The 17,746-nt window shown below is 35.6% G+C and overlaps 1 protein-coding gene across 1 annotated transcript; it reads right to left on the reverse strand.

Annotated features, from left to right (window-relative positions):
* Positions 1-1,296: 1,296 nt before the first annotated feature.
* masp2 (MBL associated serine protease 2) lies at positions 1,297-17,146 on the reverse strand. The gene is made up of 11 exons (XM_048178529.1): positions 17,000-17,146; positions 16,639-16,855; positions 15,006-15,183; positions 14,563-14,694; positions 9,390-9,586; positions 7,266-7,413; positions 5,065-5,183; positions 4,893-4,971; positions 4,356-4,478; positions 4,192-4,266; positions 1,297-2,290 (listed from the first exon to the last, which is right to left on the reverse strand). Exons 1-11 carry the CDS (start codon positions 17,008-17,010, stop codon positions 1,509-1,511), a joined length of 2,061 nt encoding a protein of 686 aa, XP_048034486.1. The 5' UTR covers positions 17,011-17,146; the 3' UTR covers positions 1,297-1,508.
* Positions 17,147-17,746: the final 600 nt, after the last annotated feature.

Below are 17,746 nucleotides of genomic sequence, written 5' to 3' on the forward strand. Positions count from 1 at the left end.
ACACAAATTAAGATATTTTTGATTGTCATTAGCCGACGCTGTACGCGAGTAGCACGACGCAAGTGTGTGATGTAATTGAACCACTGTAGTCACATTGACTATTTTAACGATGTCTTTACTACTTTTCTGGACCTTGAATGTGGTAATTACGTTGCTTTTTATGGGGGATTAAAAAACCTCTTGGATTTCATCAAAAACATCTTAATTTGTGTTCCGAAGATGAACGAAGGTCTTACAGGTTTGGAACGACATGAGGGTGAGTAATTAATGACAGAAATTTGACTTTTGGGTGAAGTAACCCTTTAATGACTCACTCATAAAGACAGCCACCTGTTTTGTTCCTGAATGAATAAGTATTTTTGAACAAATCAGTTGAATGAATGAATAAATGACTCCACCTACCGATATTTTCTGATCATGACATTGCATGCCAGGCAAAAATCATTATAGCACACCTCTAATCAACAATTGATGCTATGAGGTATCATTCACGTCTGTAACACAATACTGAATATGTAGGGTTAGAGTTTGATCAAATCCCAAGCAATACTAATAGTGATGCTTGTCATACTGTTGTTTTGGTTTAGTTATTAACGTATTTAAATGGCAAATGATGGTATGATATGTTGCTTTGAATGCATGCAGTATTTGCAGTAAACTTTCGGTTGTTTATCTATTCATACCTTGAGTTCTTGTAATAGGACACAGGTTTAAGTAGGCTTGAGAATGATTAGAACTCCACAGGGCCAAAATAGCATTGGAGAGGTAATTACACAGGGCTGGAGAGAGCATACGGTCCCTGCTGATAGAAGACAACAAGAGTAACTCTGAGATCAGATGCATAATGCATAAGAACTTAATGACTTTAAATCATGATGCCTGTGCTTACTTGACTTTTAAACAAACACCTCTGCATTAACACCAATGGCTTCATGAAAATGAAACAAGTAACTCTGGGTTATGCCATTTTCAATTTTTTACTAAAGAAAAGAATTATGAATCAATATAAAATAATTCACAATATAGCACACTGTCTCTTGTCTTTTGCTTTCAGAAAACTGCCACTACATAAAAAATAAAGAATATGAATTTTCTTAAACTTTTTTTTTTATTATTATTATTAAGCAAACTCATTGACATCTTTCTGCTAGAAATTATAGTCCCTGACATGTGATCAAGAGTTTGAAATTATGTATTTTGTTTTTTTTTATATATATTTTTATTGCATTTATTTATTAAGTGTATCTTTTATTTGTTAGGTACCCCAAAAGCAAAAAAGTGAATACAAAATGTCAGTTTGGTTTACTTAGGTTCATTTATTTATATAGCACTTTTAAAAACAGCAAGTGCCGACCAAAGTGCTTTACAAAACAAGATTAATAAAACAATAACAAAAAAAATAAGTGTATGACTGAGACGTCACATGCAAAGCTGTTAACAATAATTTGCCCAATAATAAATCCATATCAAATCAAAGTCAATAATTTGAACACTTTCAAAACTGTTTTTTAACTGTTTTTTGACATGATTTCTTCAATCCACGGAAGGTAATTGCTCACTTTGGTATAAACCCCATGATACCCAGGCTGCGCGCAGCCATGACCCCATGACACAATACCACCTATAAACCAGCTTTTACTCTGACTGTCAAAAAATGCATAGGGCCCTCCACTGTCCCCCTGGCAGGAATCTCTTCCTCCCGCCTCGACCCCAGCACATATCATGTTCTCTGTCACTACTAGTTTCCCTTTATCTGTCACGGTGGAGTCATATTTAGCTTTACAGTCCTCAAAATCAGTGACGGGTAAATGTACGTACTGGAGATATCTGGAATGTAATGAAGGTCTGTTTGTATTCCACACACCCCACCCAGACACCTTCCCAACGTCATCAGTCTTCAAAACAAACCGCTCTTCCCTCCCAGGCAAACACACAGGCATGACGGCTTTACTGACAGGTACCTTATACTCAAGTTTAATCAGGGCAATGTCATGGTTGAAGTTAATGTTATCATGATGGTACTGAGGGTGAACAAAGATTTTCTGTGGAATGCCAACTACTGCCTCATTGTCATTCTGTTTGACTATGCCCATCTTCAGCTGCAGCTCGGAAGTGTCTGTATAGGTTTTTACGACATGAGCAGCAGTGAGGACCCAGTTGTCCGACACGAGAGAAGCGCCACCGATGAACCTGTGTCCCATTCGTATCATGACCTGCCAGGGAATCTCGTTCTTTTCTGCATTCTCCCCACCAATCACCTTGGATAGCTTTTTCTCAGGCTGTCCACAAACTTTCAGAGATGACAGACACCAGATTAGTCTTTAGACTCAACAATATGACACTGATATAATCTACCAGTAAAAAGTTTGGACACAAAGCTCATTTTTTTCTAAATTTACCTACAAACTTTTTTGACACCAAACATTTTCATAGGCCCCATGATTTTTATAGTTTTCCAGCATTTACTGGATAAGGATTAAATATAAATATTAAAAAACTAAAAATTACTCAAATTTAGGGGCTTGGAATAACTAAAGACAATGTTCTGGAAAAATATTAAATCTAAAAATGGTCATAGAGTTAAGATTTTATTAATTTACATGAATTTCCAAGTGTAGAAACCACACTTTTGAAACGTTTTAATGGTAAATAATGCCGCAAATACCAGTAAATTGACTAGTGCAAACCTTTGTAAATCACCTTGTATGATTCATTTAAATACTCCCCTCCCATAAATTTTGCGAATGCATATCCAATAAGTTCAGCCACAAAAATAACTGTCCATGCCTTTTCAGCATGTGTCTTTAGTAAAATCCTGACAGTAGTTTTTTTAATGTCAAAAGAGGGTTTGCGCTGGCACAAGGTATTAGTAAATCTGGCCCCTAGAGACCCCTTTGGACGTTTGCTGCACCCAGGTTGAGAAGCACTCCTAAAAACCGTGAAATAATTTTCATACTTCATTTTTTTGTTATGTAGTAACAAAACAAATATAAAAACATCCTATATATATCTGAGCCACCTTATAGTTTAAAGTTCTGCACACTCTCAGGGCCCATCAACTGTTTGGTTACCCATATTATTCAAAATATCTTCTTTTGTGTTCAGCAGAAGTAAGAAATTCATACAGGTTTGGGTGAGTAAATGATGACAGAATTTTCATTTTTGGGTGAACTATATCTTTAAAAACTTAAAATGTTTGTTTTGTAAAGAAATTCAAATGTAGGCACATTTTATATTTGTCTACCAAACTAATTTGAGCATTTAAAGGGTTAGTTCACTCAAAAATGAAAATAATGTCATTTATTACTCGCCCTCATGTCGTTCCACACCCGTAAGACCTTCGTTAATCTTTGGAATGCAAATTAAGATATTTTTGTTGAAATCCAATGGCTCAGTGAGGCCTGCATAGGGAGCAATGACATTTCCTCTCTCAAGATCCATTAATGTACTGAAAACATATTTAAATCAGTTCATGTGAGTACAGTGGCTCAATATTAATATTATACAGCGACGAGAATATTTTTGGTGCACCAAAAAAACCCCAAAATAACGATTTATTTAGTGATGGCCGATTTCAAAACACTGCTTCAGGAAGCTTCAGAGCGTTATGAATCAGCGTGTCGAATCATGATTCGGATCGCGTGTCAAACCGCCAAACTGCTGAAATCACATGATTTTGGCACTCCGAACCACTGATTCGACGCACTGATTCATAACGCTCCGAAGCTTCATGAAGCAGTGTTTTGAAATCGGCCATCACTGTATAAGTCGTTATTTTGTTTTATTTGGCGCTCCAAAAATATTCTCGTCGCTTTATAATATTAATATTGAACCACTGTGCTCACATGAACTGATTTAAATATGTTTTTAGTACATTAATGGATCTTGAGAGAGGAAATGTCATTGCTCCCTATGCAGGCCTCACTGAGCCATCGGATTTCATCAAAAATATCTTAATTTGTGTTCCGAAGATTAACAAAGGTCTTACGGGTGTGGAACGACATGAGGGTGAGTAATAAATGACAGAATTTTCATTTTTGGGTGAACTAACCCTTTAAGCACAAGCCATTTGGATCAGAAGGTTTTGAGATCCTGAAAAATAAACTGAGTCAAACGTGTCCAAACTTTTGATGGTAGTGTATATTAAAACATAAACCATCTGATAAACCATATGCATTAAACTAAACTTACTGGGTGAACATATCTGGAGTATTTTTCTACCCAGGGCATCTCTCCAGTATCCATCATGTGCACAGGTATAGACTCCTAATTTAAAAGAGAGAGAGAGAAAAAAAAAGATTGACTTGTACAGTGTCTTGCTATGCATGTGCTATACTGTGACATATGCACCTTACCATTTGTTCCAGCCTCCATTGTGTAGAATTCATCACAGGAATACGTGATCACAGATTTATATGTGGTTGTGGTGAATTTCACACTTGCATTATGCACTTCTACAGGATCTCCACAATTAATAACTGCAAAAGAGGGACATTTGGTCACTGAGACAGTTTATAGATGCAATGAATGACAATTCTAAGGCAAAACCTAAGCATATCCTTTTTTTTTTTTTTTTTAAGTTTAACAAATGTTATATTATTGTATGGTCTTTAAAATCTGTCTACGGTTGATTATTTGTTTTTTAAATAACTTTGTATTATCTTTTTTTTTTTTCATGATAAACTGCATATCTGAAATGTTTTAATTAAAAATATGCTTTTTGTTACAAGTTTTTCATCATAGAATTCTTTTCTGAGTTCACAGTCAGAATTTCACTCACTTCAGCTTGAAATAACACCTCAGGTTTTAAAACGTATACCTCTTTGTTGCAGTAAACCCCCATTGACGATTATACACACTTCATGCTTATCTGGGATTCTTGAGCAACTCACTGATGCAGTTAGGCAGCGGTCCATTCCAAAATCCACCCTTCAGGCATGTGGCTTGATAAAAGGGCAAAGCTTCCTCCCCCTTAAGACGCAAAAAGTCACTTTTAACTCTCTATATAGCATACCAAGCCCTTTTCTTAAATCTTAGAGAAAGTAAAAGAGGCAAAATGGTTACCAGAATTAATTCATAGCCCAGATCACATGTGACATTGAACGTGTCCGTCATGATGTACTGAGACTGCTGGGGCTGGATACGTCCATGTTGAGGAGTCACAGGGTTTGGGCATGGCTGGGCTATGAGAGCAGGGAACAGTGAGCACTAGTAATGAAAACACACATTCTGGAAACCAGGCCATTAACTTGTCATTTAAATGTGTATGTGATTCTTAATGCATTATGTCCAAAATGTCTGCAGACAGCCATCAGATCTGAAATCCTGCTTCAAAACATTTATTTTTTGGTAGCCTGCACACCATTCATCATTTTCTTGAAATGTGCTTGAGAGAGAATCCACACAAAACAAATGTAAAGGAAACAAGATATTAATCATTATTATTACACACATTCTGGAATACTTGAGACTGTTTGTTCAATTCAATTCAAAGGTCAGCTTTTTCCTAATAGAGTGCAACAGTGTCTGCCCGCTTTTTCAGCGACTTTTTTTCCTGAGGTTTTTTTCCCTATAGGGATTTTAACTTTAATTTGAACAAAAAAGTATTTTAAATTCCAACAAAAAGACAAAAGTACAAGATTGTTTGCTTAAAAGGGTTAGTTCACCAAAAAATAATGTAATTTATTACTCACCCTCATGCCGTTCCACACCTGTAAAACCTTTGTTAATCTTCGGAACACAAATTAAGATATTTTTGTTGAAATCCGATGGCTCCGTGAGCAATGACATTTCCTCTCTCAAGATCCATTAATGTACTAAAACATATTTAAATCAGTTCATATGAGTACAGTGGTTCAATATATAATATTATAAAACGACGAGAATATTTTTGGTGTGCCAAAAAAACAAAATAACGACTTATTTAGTGATGGCCGATTTCAAAACACTGCTTCAGGAAGCTTCGGAGCACTAATGAATCAGCTGTTCGGAGCGCCAAAGTCATGTGATTTCAGCCGTTGGCAGTTTGACGCGCGATCCGAATCATGATTCGACACGCTGATTCATAACGCTCCGAAGCTTCATGAAGCAGTGTTTTGAAATCGGCCATCACTAAATAAGTCGTTATTTTGTTTTTTTGGCGCACCAAAAATATTCTCGTCGCTTTATAATATTAATATTGAACCACTGTACTCACATGAACTGATTTCAACATGTTTTTAGTACATTAATGGATCTTGAGAGAGGAAATGTCATTGCTGGCAATGCAGGCCTCACTGAGCCATCGGATTTCAACAAAAATATCTTAATTTGTGTTCCGAAGATTAATGAAAGACTTAAAGGTGTGGAACGGCATGAGGGTGCGTAATAAATAACATTATTTTCATTTTTGGGTGAACTAACCCTTTAACACCTTTAAATGGGGAAAAGAAATACAATCTCATGAAGTATGCCAATGACAATCTAAAATTAAAAACTCTAGATGAATATAAAACTAATGATTTAAAGCAGATGCTTATATTTGACTTGATTGGTGCTAAAGAGTTCTTATGGTGCAATTTGCTTGTTGAGACTCTCTGATTGGTGAAGACTTCTTTGCGGAAAAATGGGTAGTGTAGTTTTTTAACAGGTATTCTGCTATTGAACATGATTATTTAAAACGTAAGATGAAATAATGCAGGCTGATTGCTTCAACAAAAGCATATAATGTACTATCAATTAGCAACCTCGTAGCTCACAGGTCTTCTTTTACGGTTTATTCTTTAGCAATCAAAATCATGACTGTGCACTCTAAATTTAACGTCATCCATGGTAACTTTGTATCAGACCGCTCATTGATTATGCACAGTTAAGGGATAGTTCACCCAAAAATGAAAATTCTGTCATCATTTACTCATCTTCAAGTAGTTCCAAACCTGTATAAATTTCTTTGTACTGCTTTACACAAAGGAAGATATTTGGAAGAATGTTAGCAACCAAACAGATCTCCCCCAGACCATTATAGTATTTATTTTTTCCTACTATAGTAGTCAATGGGGGCGAGATCTGCTTGGTTACTAACATTCTTCCAAATTTCTTCCTTTGTGTAAAGCAGAACAAAGAAATTTATACATGTTTGGAACAACTCGAGGGGGAATAAATCATGACAGAATTTTCATTTTTGGGTGAACTATCCCTTTAGCTGCTCATTATCACAAAATAAACTGAGGTTGGATAAATTATCCTTTTCTTGCCATAAAGGTACAGAAAAGGGGGTTATAAACTACCTGTGCTGGTGTACTTGATCTTCCAGCCTTTGTTTTTCCCAGAACCATCTGAACGGAAGGTCACATGCACTTTGTGAGTTCCTGTCTCTATTTTTCTTGGTGGGGTCCTGCCACAAAATGGGCCGTACTCCCTTCCACCTGCAGCAATCTTAAACAAAACAGTGTGAATTGTCAGTGTATACAAATGGCAACAGATAAACAAGTCTCTTGGGAGGTGGGAGGATGAGGAGAAATAATAGGCAGTTGTGGAGGGCATGAGAGAGCATACATTATGTATTCAACAGCCTTCAGGTCAGTGATTAGTGGAGTAGTTTGACGCTTAACACCAGTGCTGAGGAGAACATATTTGTTTGTAAAGGCAGTGAGAGGGAAAACAGACTCCAAATTTGCTAAGCCATAACACGATGTTTAACGCCATAAAAAGGGTATTGGATTCAGTCATTAAAATCGAATGAGCATTGATGCAGAGTATAAAAATCGGTGCTGAAAAGTAAACACTCAAACACTTATCAAGCATATTTTCATGGAGAACCAATCTTCTCTGTGTAAACCACTCTAAAATCAATCTTTTCTAACACTCAACAAGTGCACTAGAAGGCATATTATGTCTCTCTTCAAACAGTACTTGTACTGTCTGTAGATAATCTTCCTTAAGCTTAAAACGAGTCTTCAATATAAAGTGCAGCATTCCGACGGTTTTGTGGGGATTCTATGAACCATATAAAATATTGTATTACATTTAGTACACATTAATGAGTTAATTGTCTTATAGTTCTTCTACGTTTGTAGTTATTCTGCACTTTAATCATTGTATTATGTTCAAAATTTGGGTACAGTTTTTATGGTTGGGGCCAAATTGACCTTAAAGGGTTAGTTCACCCAAAAATTTAAATTATGTCATTTATTACTCACCCTCATGTCGTTCTACACCCGATAGACCTTAGTTCATCTTTGGAACACAAATTAAGATATTTTTTATTAAATCCGATGGCTCAGTGAGCCTGCTCTATAGACAGCAATGCCATTGTAACTCTCAAGATCCATAAATGTACTAAAAACATATTTAAATCAGTTCATGTGAGTACAGTGGTTCTACCTTAATATTATAAAGAGACGAGAATACTTTTTGTGCATCAAAAAAAAAATAAAAAAAATAATGACTAACACTGCTTCTAACACTGCACACTAATCAAAACACTGCTTTTGAGCTTTACGAATCGGATCAGTGATTCGGAGCGCCAAAGTCATGTGATTTCAGCAGTTTAGCCGTTTGATAGGAGATCCGAATCACTGATTCGATTCGTAAAGCACCGAAGCAGTGTTTTGAAATCGACCCATCACTATATTGTTGAAAAGTCGTTATTTTGGTTTTTTTGGCGCACAAAAAGTATTCTCGTCACTTTATAATATTAAGGTAGAACCACTGAACTCACATGAACTGATCTAAATATGTCTTTAGTACCTTTATGGATCTTGAGAGTTACAATGTCATTGCTGTCTATAGAGGCCTCACTGAGCCATCAGATTTAATCAGAAATATCTTAATTTGCGATTCAAAGATGAACGAAGGTCTTACGGGTGTAGAACGACATGACACTTCGCACGTATGTTCATGACCATTAATGAGAAAAACTGGTCAAACTGACCGGCAACATAATTTAGGGATCGTTCACCCAAAAATGTAAACACAAAAGATATTTTTGAAAAATTGGACCATACAATGAAGGTTAAGGGGTCCAATGTTGTTTTGGACCCTATTGTACTCCATTGTATTTAAAGTATCTTCTTTTGTGTTCCACAGAAGAAATAAAATCATATATTTTATTTTTTTAATGGTTTTGGGGTTAACTATTCCATTTTTTTAAATGATGACAAAATTGTGTTTTGGGTTGAACTATTCCATGTAATTGTTTAGATTATATATAAAAGTTCAGCGAAAAAGCTTGGCAAACTTTTTAATCTCTATTTTAGAAGGTATTGAGTTCCCAAAGGACCCACAAGGAAGGACCCCATTAAAGTGACTCAGATGTGTCCACACACATGCTATTATGGCTGTTGTTTTAGGTTTGAACTACCATCCTAGCTGGAGTGCTGTCAGTGCTTGCTGATTGTGAAATAACCAACCTTGAGGATGTCATAAGGGCAGTGGATTTCAGGATGAGTCTCCACATCAAACAGGTTCTGGAAGTCCAGGGTCACTTGGAAGCCTTCCATCAAACTGATAGTATAATCACACTGGCTCATCTTGGGGTAAACACCTGGGTACTCTGGACTGCTCAGTTCACCTGACCTCTGCTGAAACACCTGCCCACTACACTCAACTACAATGGAGAAAAAGCATTTTCACACCCACTGGGAATTGTCAAAAGCGCACACACATACATTAAACAGACAACTATCAATGCCACATTTAACACTGAGGACTGCAGGATATTGCGACATTGATCTGGGATGCTCAGGAGTAAATAAACCTTTCCACCTGTAAAATGGCCAGAGAAAAAGCTTTCGTCACTGCATTTAGAGTGACATTTATGAGTTACAAACATTGCATGCATGATAATTAGATACTTTGGTAAATGCAAACTCTTAACAGCTAAAAAAAATAGTAATGAATTATAAACACACTCAAAAAAATAACTCTTTGAACGAACATAAAAAAAATCAATGGAAAGGATTTCCACATGATTAAGTTGCTTTATTTCAGCATTATGCAATTCTGTTATTCCAATTTAATGTACTTACGTTGGGTCAACTTAATTTATTAAGGTTGATTCAACTTATTTACTATGGTTGGGCACAGCTTAATTTAATAGTGTCAGCCCAACTAATTTGCAATGTTTTGGAAAATAAATAAAAAGCAATAAATATTTAAATAATAAATTGTTTTCATATACATTGATTTTTACAATTAATTCTTGTTTAATTTTGTGATTTATATAACTTTTGTGATGTTCGGTGTTAGAAATCTAGATGTTATATTGGATTTATCAATAATTGCCTTAACCAAAAACATTGTAAAGCCTAAATCAATCATAAGTCCATTGGTGGCAATGGTTTTACAATCAACATAGGCTTACAATGCTTTTGGGAAATGCAACCCAGAGCACTACCACAGTGATTACTTTCTTATTAAAGTAATTTGAAAGTTTGTTAGCAGGTCCTCAATCCAAGCTTAAGTGCAACAATTCACCACAATGGTAACCCTAAAACTATTAATCAACAGAAACTTTTAAATACCAACATAATAGAACAGTAAACATTAAAAAGTCTTTCCATTTTCTCATCTTCCTAAAAACTGCTTAAAATAACACTTTATTTTAACATTTACACTCCTAGTTCAGCCCCTTTGCAAAGCATGATGGGAAGTGAAAATCCAGTTTGATTAAGTCCTGGTTGGGTTTACTTGATTTAAACATGTTATTCCAATTTGAAAACATCAAGTTAAGTCAAAGAGTAATCGTTTCAAGTCAATTTAACATGAATCAAACACATTTAAACCAGAAACCTGATACAATGGTGTTGAATCAAAATAAATTGTTTAAATAAAATAATTTTTTTGAGTGCAGTCAATACAGTACAGTTTTTCAGGTAGTAAATTTGCTATTATTTTTTGCATTTGAATGAGATCATGAATGAGAGAGGTGTAAAAAAACACCTCTCACGTTTCACGCCAAGCTAAGCCAAGTCTTTGTTTTGTGTTGTTTTGCTTGGATTCATGTTTTAGAATTAAATAAACTGCAGATGGGTTTGTCAAGACTTGCCTTCAGTGAGCTAAATTACAAACATTATGTTGTTCCAAACCCATTTGTCTTACATTTTTCCATGGAACAAAAAGACAAAAATTTGAAAAATTTCTTTGTTCACTATTTTCCATGCCATTAAAATGAATGGGGACTACAGCTTTCAAGCATTATATAAAATGATAAATTACAATACAAGTTTTATTGTACTTTTGCATCTTATGTGAAGCTTGAAAGCTTTAAAATTGTATATTTACTGAAACTATAAAAGTAATATTCACTGAAAACCTAGACACGCTCAAGGCAAATTCATGAAAGAAGTAGTAGTGATGGCTGATTCAAGAACAAATCAATCTTTTGAGTCAAATCTTTCAAACAGTTGATTCAGTCTGAATGATTCACTCATAAATTGGCTCATTGACTCGATGATTGAGTAGTACTTACTTGATGGGAAGATTTTCAGTGAATAATGACTTAAATTCTCACACAAAGCAATCAGCCTTGAGTTGGAATATAGCGCAGGAGTCACATTTTCCATTTTGTGTTCCACAGAAGAGAGAAAGTCAAACATTTTTGAATATTGAGGGTGAGTAAATGGTGACAGAATTTTTATTTTTGGCCAAATTATTAATTTAATAAATGAACCCCAACAAGTGCAGATGCTACAAATAATTGCTAAAAATGGGGAATCTCAGCTGAGGAGGGCAAAGGTCTACTAATTCATATGATTAAATGATTCAGACACAAGTCATTGTTTCTGTCTTCCCTTCTCCGTAAAATGATGTGATGTCTCTATCTTCCCCATTTGCAAAGAAAAACAACTAAGAGGCATGTCTGGGCTGGTAATTGTGATTAATTACCCATCATTAGCACAGTATTACAGCTCGAAACAGGTATCAATTTTCAACTGATCCCTATAACGCTGTTCCCTCAGGAACCAGTGGTAATTAACCTGGACTCGCTTAGAGTGACAGAGATCAACTGCTTTATACAGGCACACTAGCGAGACGCTGCCCACTGTATCATCAGTCTGTCGCTGAAGCGTGCTTCAGGCTAAAGCCAGTTAGTGCTGTCCAGAATCGCAGCGAACATTAGCACTTTAAATGAGAGGAGTTTTTAAAACTAATCCATTTTTCTGCCAAAAGTTTTCACAACCTGAAGGTCGAAAATGTAAATATGGCTATTCGAAACCCCATTCAACCTTGCTTATATCGAAAGACGCTATGCAGTTAGTTGCGGCCACTCTATCAATGATATAACAAACCCCTCTACTATTTGGTGACTCTATTTCCTGCTCGATTATAGGCTATGCTAGCTCAATCAAGAGCTGTTGACAGGGCTGATAGATAGTGTGTGGTGAGCCGTGGCTGACCAGCCTGCTGCTGTGACAACAGGTCTGTGATGTACAAGAGTCACTACTGGAGCATAAATCAGTACTGAGCTGTATGACAATATGTGCTAGACATATCAGGACTTACACAGCTAAAAGTTGTTTCTTCTTAATAAATATGTTTACATATCTTAGATTACAGACAAAGAGACTGTAGTCTATGCTTGAGAATGTCTACAAAAGGACAAATGGGAAACAGGACTTATATAGTGATGGCCGATTTCAAAACACTGTTTCATGGAGCTATGGAGTGTTATAAATCAGTGTGTCAAATCAGCGGTTCGAAGCGCCAAAGTCACGTGATTTCATCAGTTTGGCGGTTTGACACACGATCCGAATCGTGATTCGACACAAAAGATTCATAACGCTCCGAAGCTTAACAAAGCAGTGTTTTGAAATCAGCCATTACTATATAAGTCGTTATTTAGTGTTTTTTGGCGCACCAAAAATATTCTCGTCGATTTATAATAGTAATATTGAACCACTGTACTCACATGAACTGATTTAAATATGTTTTTAGTACATTAATGGATCTTGAGAGAGGAAATGTCATTGCTGGCTATGCAGGCCTCACTGAGCCATTGGATTTCAACAAAAATATCTTAATTTGTGTTCCGAAGATTAACGAAGGTCTTACAGGTGTGGAACGACATGAGGGTGAGTAATAAATGACATTAATAAATGACAAATTAAACAAATTAGTTCAGTCAAATTAACTTTTATGAGTATTTAGAACTTTCTTTTTCATTCAAGTTCACAGAACTGATATATTTGAAGTAAACTGAACTGTTTCATTGTTTTGAGTTTTATGAACTTATTTCTTTTAATTTAGACAAACTTAAGTTTAACTGAAACTGGGCTGGGATTTCTATTTTCCAGCATTCTTTGCCCATGGCACTCGAAAGGGAGAATAAATGCTAAAATTAAGTGTTTTTTTGTGCAAGATTAATGTTAAGTGGGAGATTTAGTTGTGATTAATGTTTTGTTATGCTAATTCAGAAGAGTTTCTGTTAATGTGGGTTTTGGAGAGTTACCTTCATGGTGACAAGCGGTGTATGCGGCTTGGTTTGAGAGCAAGCATGTTAAATGCTTTATATTACCATACTCATTCAGCAAGTACTATACCATGCTATTGTTAACATGTTAATAAATTAGCAAGTTAGCATTTTTTGAATTAGCTGTTATAGCTAGGTAATTTTACACTAATAAAAATATTTACATCGGGGTTACATGATAATTTTTAGCTAAATGGATCAGTGTACTCAAACATTTCATGTTAAGAACAATTAATATTATGCAAACTTATTTGCAAACTTATTTGGGTTTACAGTGTGTAAATAATCATCTTTCATATATATTTGTTTTTTTTTTTCAATATAATTCCATCCACCTGCGCACTACACTCTAAAAACTGCAGGGTTAAATATGGACAAACCCAGGGATTGGGTTGTTTTCACCCAGAGATTTTTTTCAACCAATTTTGGATTTATTTTTTTAGCCAGCAAAATAGTAATATAGTAAAAGGCATGTTTTTGCTCACCCCCAAATAGGGGCAAATTTGTGGGGTATCATAAGCTGAAACTTGACCAGACCAGAGACTTACAACACATCTTGTGAAAGAGGGCATAATAGGTGCCCTTTAACCCAACCTGCTTGGTTTGTCCATATTTAACCCAACTTAGGTTGTTTTTAACCCAGCATTTTTTAGAGTGTAAAGGTATTTTAAAGCTACTTGAACTCATTACTAAAACATTATGGTTTAATATAATCTACTGAAGAATCAAAAATACAAAAAAGGTATGCACATTTCAACGCCCTTAATTGGGCTCTGGTGCAGGACAAATAAAATCTTAATAAAATGTACTAAAATGCTAGTTTTCTCTAGTTAATAATATATATAATGTACTATATAAGAATATAATGTAATAATTATTTGTGAGTTATTATAAATATGACAGAAAGAGTCTGAATAGCAAAGAATAAGCACTCTCTACTGTCTCAAGTGCTTTATTTTCCATTTATAATGCATTTATTTTAACTAGCTATTTTGTGAAAATGAATGTACACAACATATTATATAGTATTATATAATGTCCCATACAATTCAAAATCAATGAGCAGAAAAACTACAGGCCAGGGGTTTCGTCTGTTCCGGTATCATCCTTACCAGGGCAGTGTCTTTTATCATCGTGGAGTTGGTATCCCAATCTGCAAGTGCAGTAAAAGCCCCCAACATAATTATGGCAATTATGGTCACACACAGGCTCTCCATCCACAGTGCTCAGGCACTCATCAATGTCTGTAAAGAGTAAAAAGAGGTCGTTTTGCAACCGTTCTCATACGGATTTGGACATCCACTAAGATAAATTCAAGTATGAAAAACAACAACAAAAAAGACGTATTTATATAATTAAAACAACTTTAGTATACACTGTATACTTAAAATCTTTTTCATTTTAGACTATACAACATTATAAACAAGTAAATATATAATATTTGATTTATTTAGCATTTTTAAATGGTCATCTAGTTTAACACTTTAGCCTTTACAGCAAGAGGTGACAGCGGAAGAGAGAGACAGTCATGTTGTGAATCCATTGTTTCCATCACCTTCAGCAGAATAAAATGCCTGGAAGCCTGTGAAACGGTCCTCATTGGAGTAATCTGATCTGAAGAGCACGGACATGGTGTTGCTGGCAGAATAGATGACGGTGTTTTTGGGCGCATCACCGTAATTTTTCTCTGCCTCGCCACAGAACCGGACCGTCTCATTCCCTTCTGAGAACACCTGAAAAGTTTCAGCAAGTAGTAATTATTAAAAGCACACATCGGTATCCTGCATTCACATAACAGCCATACTGTGCATTTCATAACAGAGAGGTTTAATACAATGTTCAGCATGAGTTTTCTGATATTACTTGGAAATGCTGCTTATAGGTACAGTTCAATAACAAGTTTACTAGAAATATGGTTATCTACACTTGCTATAATATTTGATATCATAAATATCTGTTTAATCATCAATATACTTAAATATTTGAATACGAATCTACATTACATACTTTTTAATGATAAATCATTAAAATAAAGCTCAAATCTAAGATTTTTATTAGACCACTTCTTTGTGAACTTATGGATCAAGAAAGTATAACTTTTTTAACAGTAACATTACAAACTGATTTTGAAATTATTATTCTCTTGTAAAACAGGGGGGATCATTTTAAAGGGATAGTTCACCCAAAAATGAAAATTTGATGTTTATCTGCTTACCCCCAGCGCATCCAAGATGTAGGTGTCTTTGTTTCTTCAGTAGAACACAAATGATGATTTTTAACTCCAACCGCTGCCGTCTGTCAGTGGTATAATGCAAGTCAGCGGGAACTTGGACAATAAGAGTAAATAAAACACGACAGACAAATCCAAATTAAACCCTGCGGCTCGTGACGACACATTGATGTCCAAAAACACGAAACGATCGGTTTGTGCGACCGTCCACTATGTCCAACGGCATTCATCACTCGATTCGTTTGGTCTGATCGCGCTCTGACAACGGCAGTGATGTCTCGCTCTCATTGAAGTATATGTGCGAGACATCACTGCCGCTGTCAGAGCGCGATCAGACCAAACGAATCGAGTGATGAATGCCGTTGGACATAGTGGTGTATTAGAGGTAAAAAATGATATAAATACTGTTCGGTTTCTCGCACAAACCGATCGTTTCGTGTCTTAGGACATCAATGTGTCGTCACGAGCCGCAGGGTTTAATTTGGATTTGTCTGTCGTGTTTTATTTACTCTTATAGTCCAAGTTCCCGCTGACTTGCATTATACCACTGACAGACGGCAGCGGTTGCAGTTAAAAATCATCATTTGTGTTCTACTTAAGAAACAAAGTCACCTACATCTTGGATGCTCTGGGGGTAAGCAGATAAACATCAAATTTTCATTTTTGGGTGAACTATCCCTTTAATCTGAAAAGGACTGAACATTTCATATTAGGTTAAACCTTGTAAAGCTTTCAATCAGCCAAACTAACAGATTCCTGATTGAAATCTGATTTGGATTTGCACAGGCAAGAATGTCTTAACGTCTTTCTTATTTAAAACTGTAATTCTCTTTATCCAATTCCAACAGACTGATTATCTGTAATACTGAAATAACATCTAGGACTTGTGCTCTTTGGTATGTATATATCTCAAAAAATGACCCAACTTTTAAATATCTGTTGAAAACGTGGATCTAACCTGAACATAGTCATATTCGCAGCGATGAGAAGGCTCCAGGCTAAAATAAGTGAAGTAGAGACGTAATCTGTGTCCTTCTGGTCCTGTGATATTCCATACCATACGCTGGTTGTTAGGATAGACGTTTGGGAAGTTTGGTGATGTGAAGCTCCCAAATAGTCCTGTCAGCTCTGAGCCAAAAGCTAATGGAAGCAGGGTGACGAAAGCCAAAGATACACTAAAACAGCAGCAAAACATAAAGGTGGATCACTGATAACGTATTGAAGCGTTCACAATCCCATACCGAAACATAGTGGAATGGGAACTGTTCCCACTCCACACTTAACAAATCAAAGTGAACACATTTAAACACGTTGCATACCTGTTCATCATTCCAGAACGCCACAAACTTCAGTTCATCTCACAAAAAAATGTCCTAATCACCTAATGTCCTCCAGGTTAATGAACCAGCTGAATAAATGGCTCTGTGTAAACACGGCACTGAACAGCAACAGTACTTTTGGTTTTCATTATCGTCTATTCTGTCAAATGTCAATATCAGTTATTGGGTTGAAGATATGTCAGTAAAGTTAATCTCTGCTGTCAGGCTTGATGACATTTCTGTCTCCTCAAACAATAGATTTGGCCATTGTCACACAAGAAAGCAGTTACACAAGAAAGCAGTTAACACATTCAGATCAAGTAAATCAAACATTTGATTAATTCTGATGACTTTTATGTTGACTATTATTCTCACTTTTAAAACACCTCACAGCATATGAACTATTTTTGCAATGTGTCCTTCTGACCAGTTGTCAATAATTGATTTTTTCCCCCTCATGCAACCACAACTTGTTTGTAGGAATTAAAACACACTGTAAAAAAAATCCCAGTAAAATTTACGGTAAAAAAATGGCAGCTGTGGTTGCCAGAACTTTACCGTTAAAAATACAGTACCAACGTAAAAAAAAATCTGTTAAATTTACGGTAAAATAACGTATTTCATTAACTGATATAATGTTAATTTACCAACCTAATGAAGTACTAATATCTGTTTTGTACCTTTATAATACACTGACAGTCACCAAACACAGTGGTGATAAGAGTCACATGATGAATCAAAGTTCAT

This window comes from Megalobrama amblycephala, linkage group LG24 (assembly GCF_018812025.1).
Source record: "Megalobrama amblycephala isolate DHTTF-2021 linkage group LG24, ASM1881202v1, whole genome shotgun sequence".
In the NCBI taxonomy this organism is placed as follows: Eukaryota; Metazoa; Chordata; class Actinopteri; order Cypriniformes; family Xenocyprididae; genus Megalobrama; species Megalobrama amblycephala.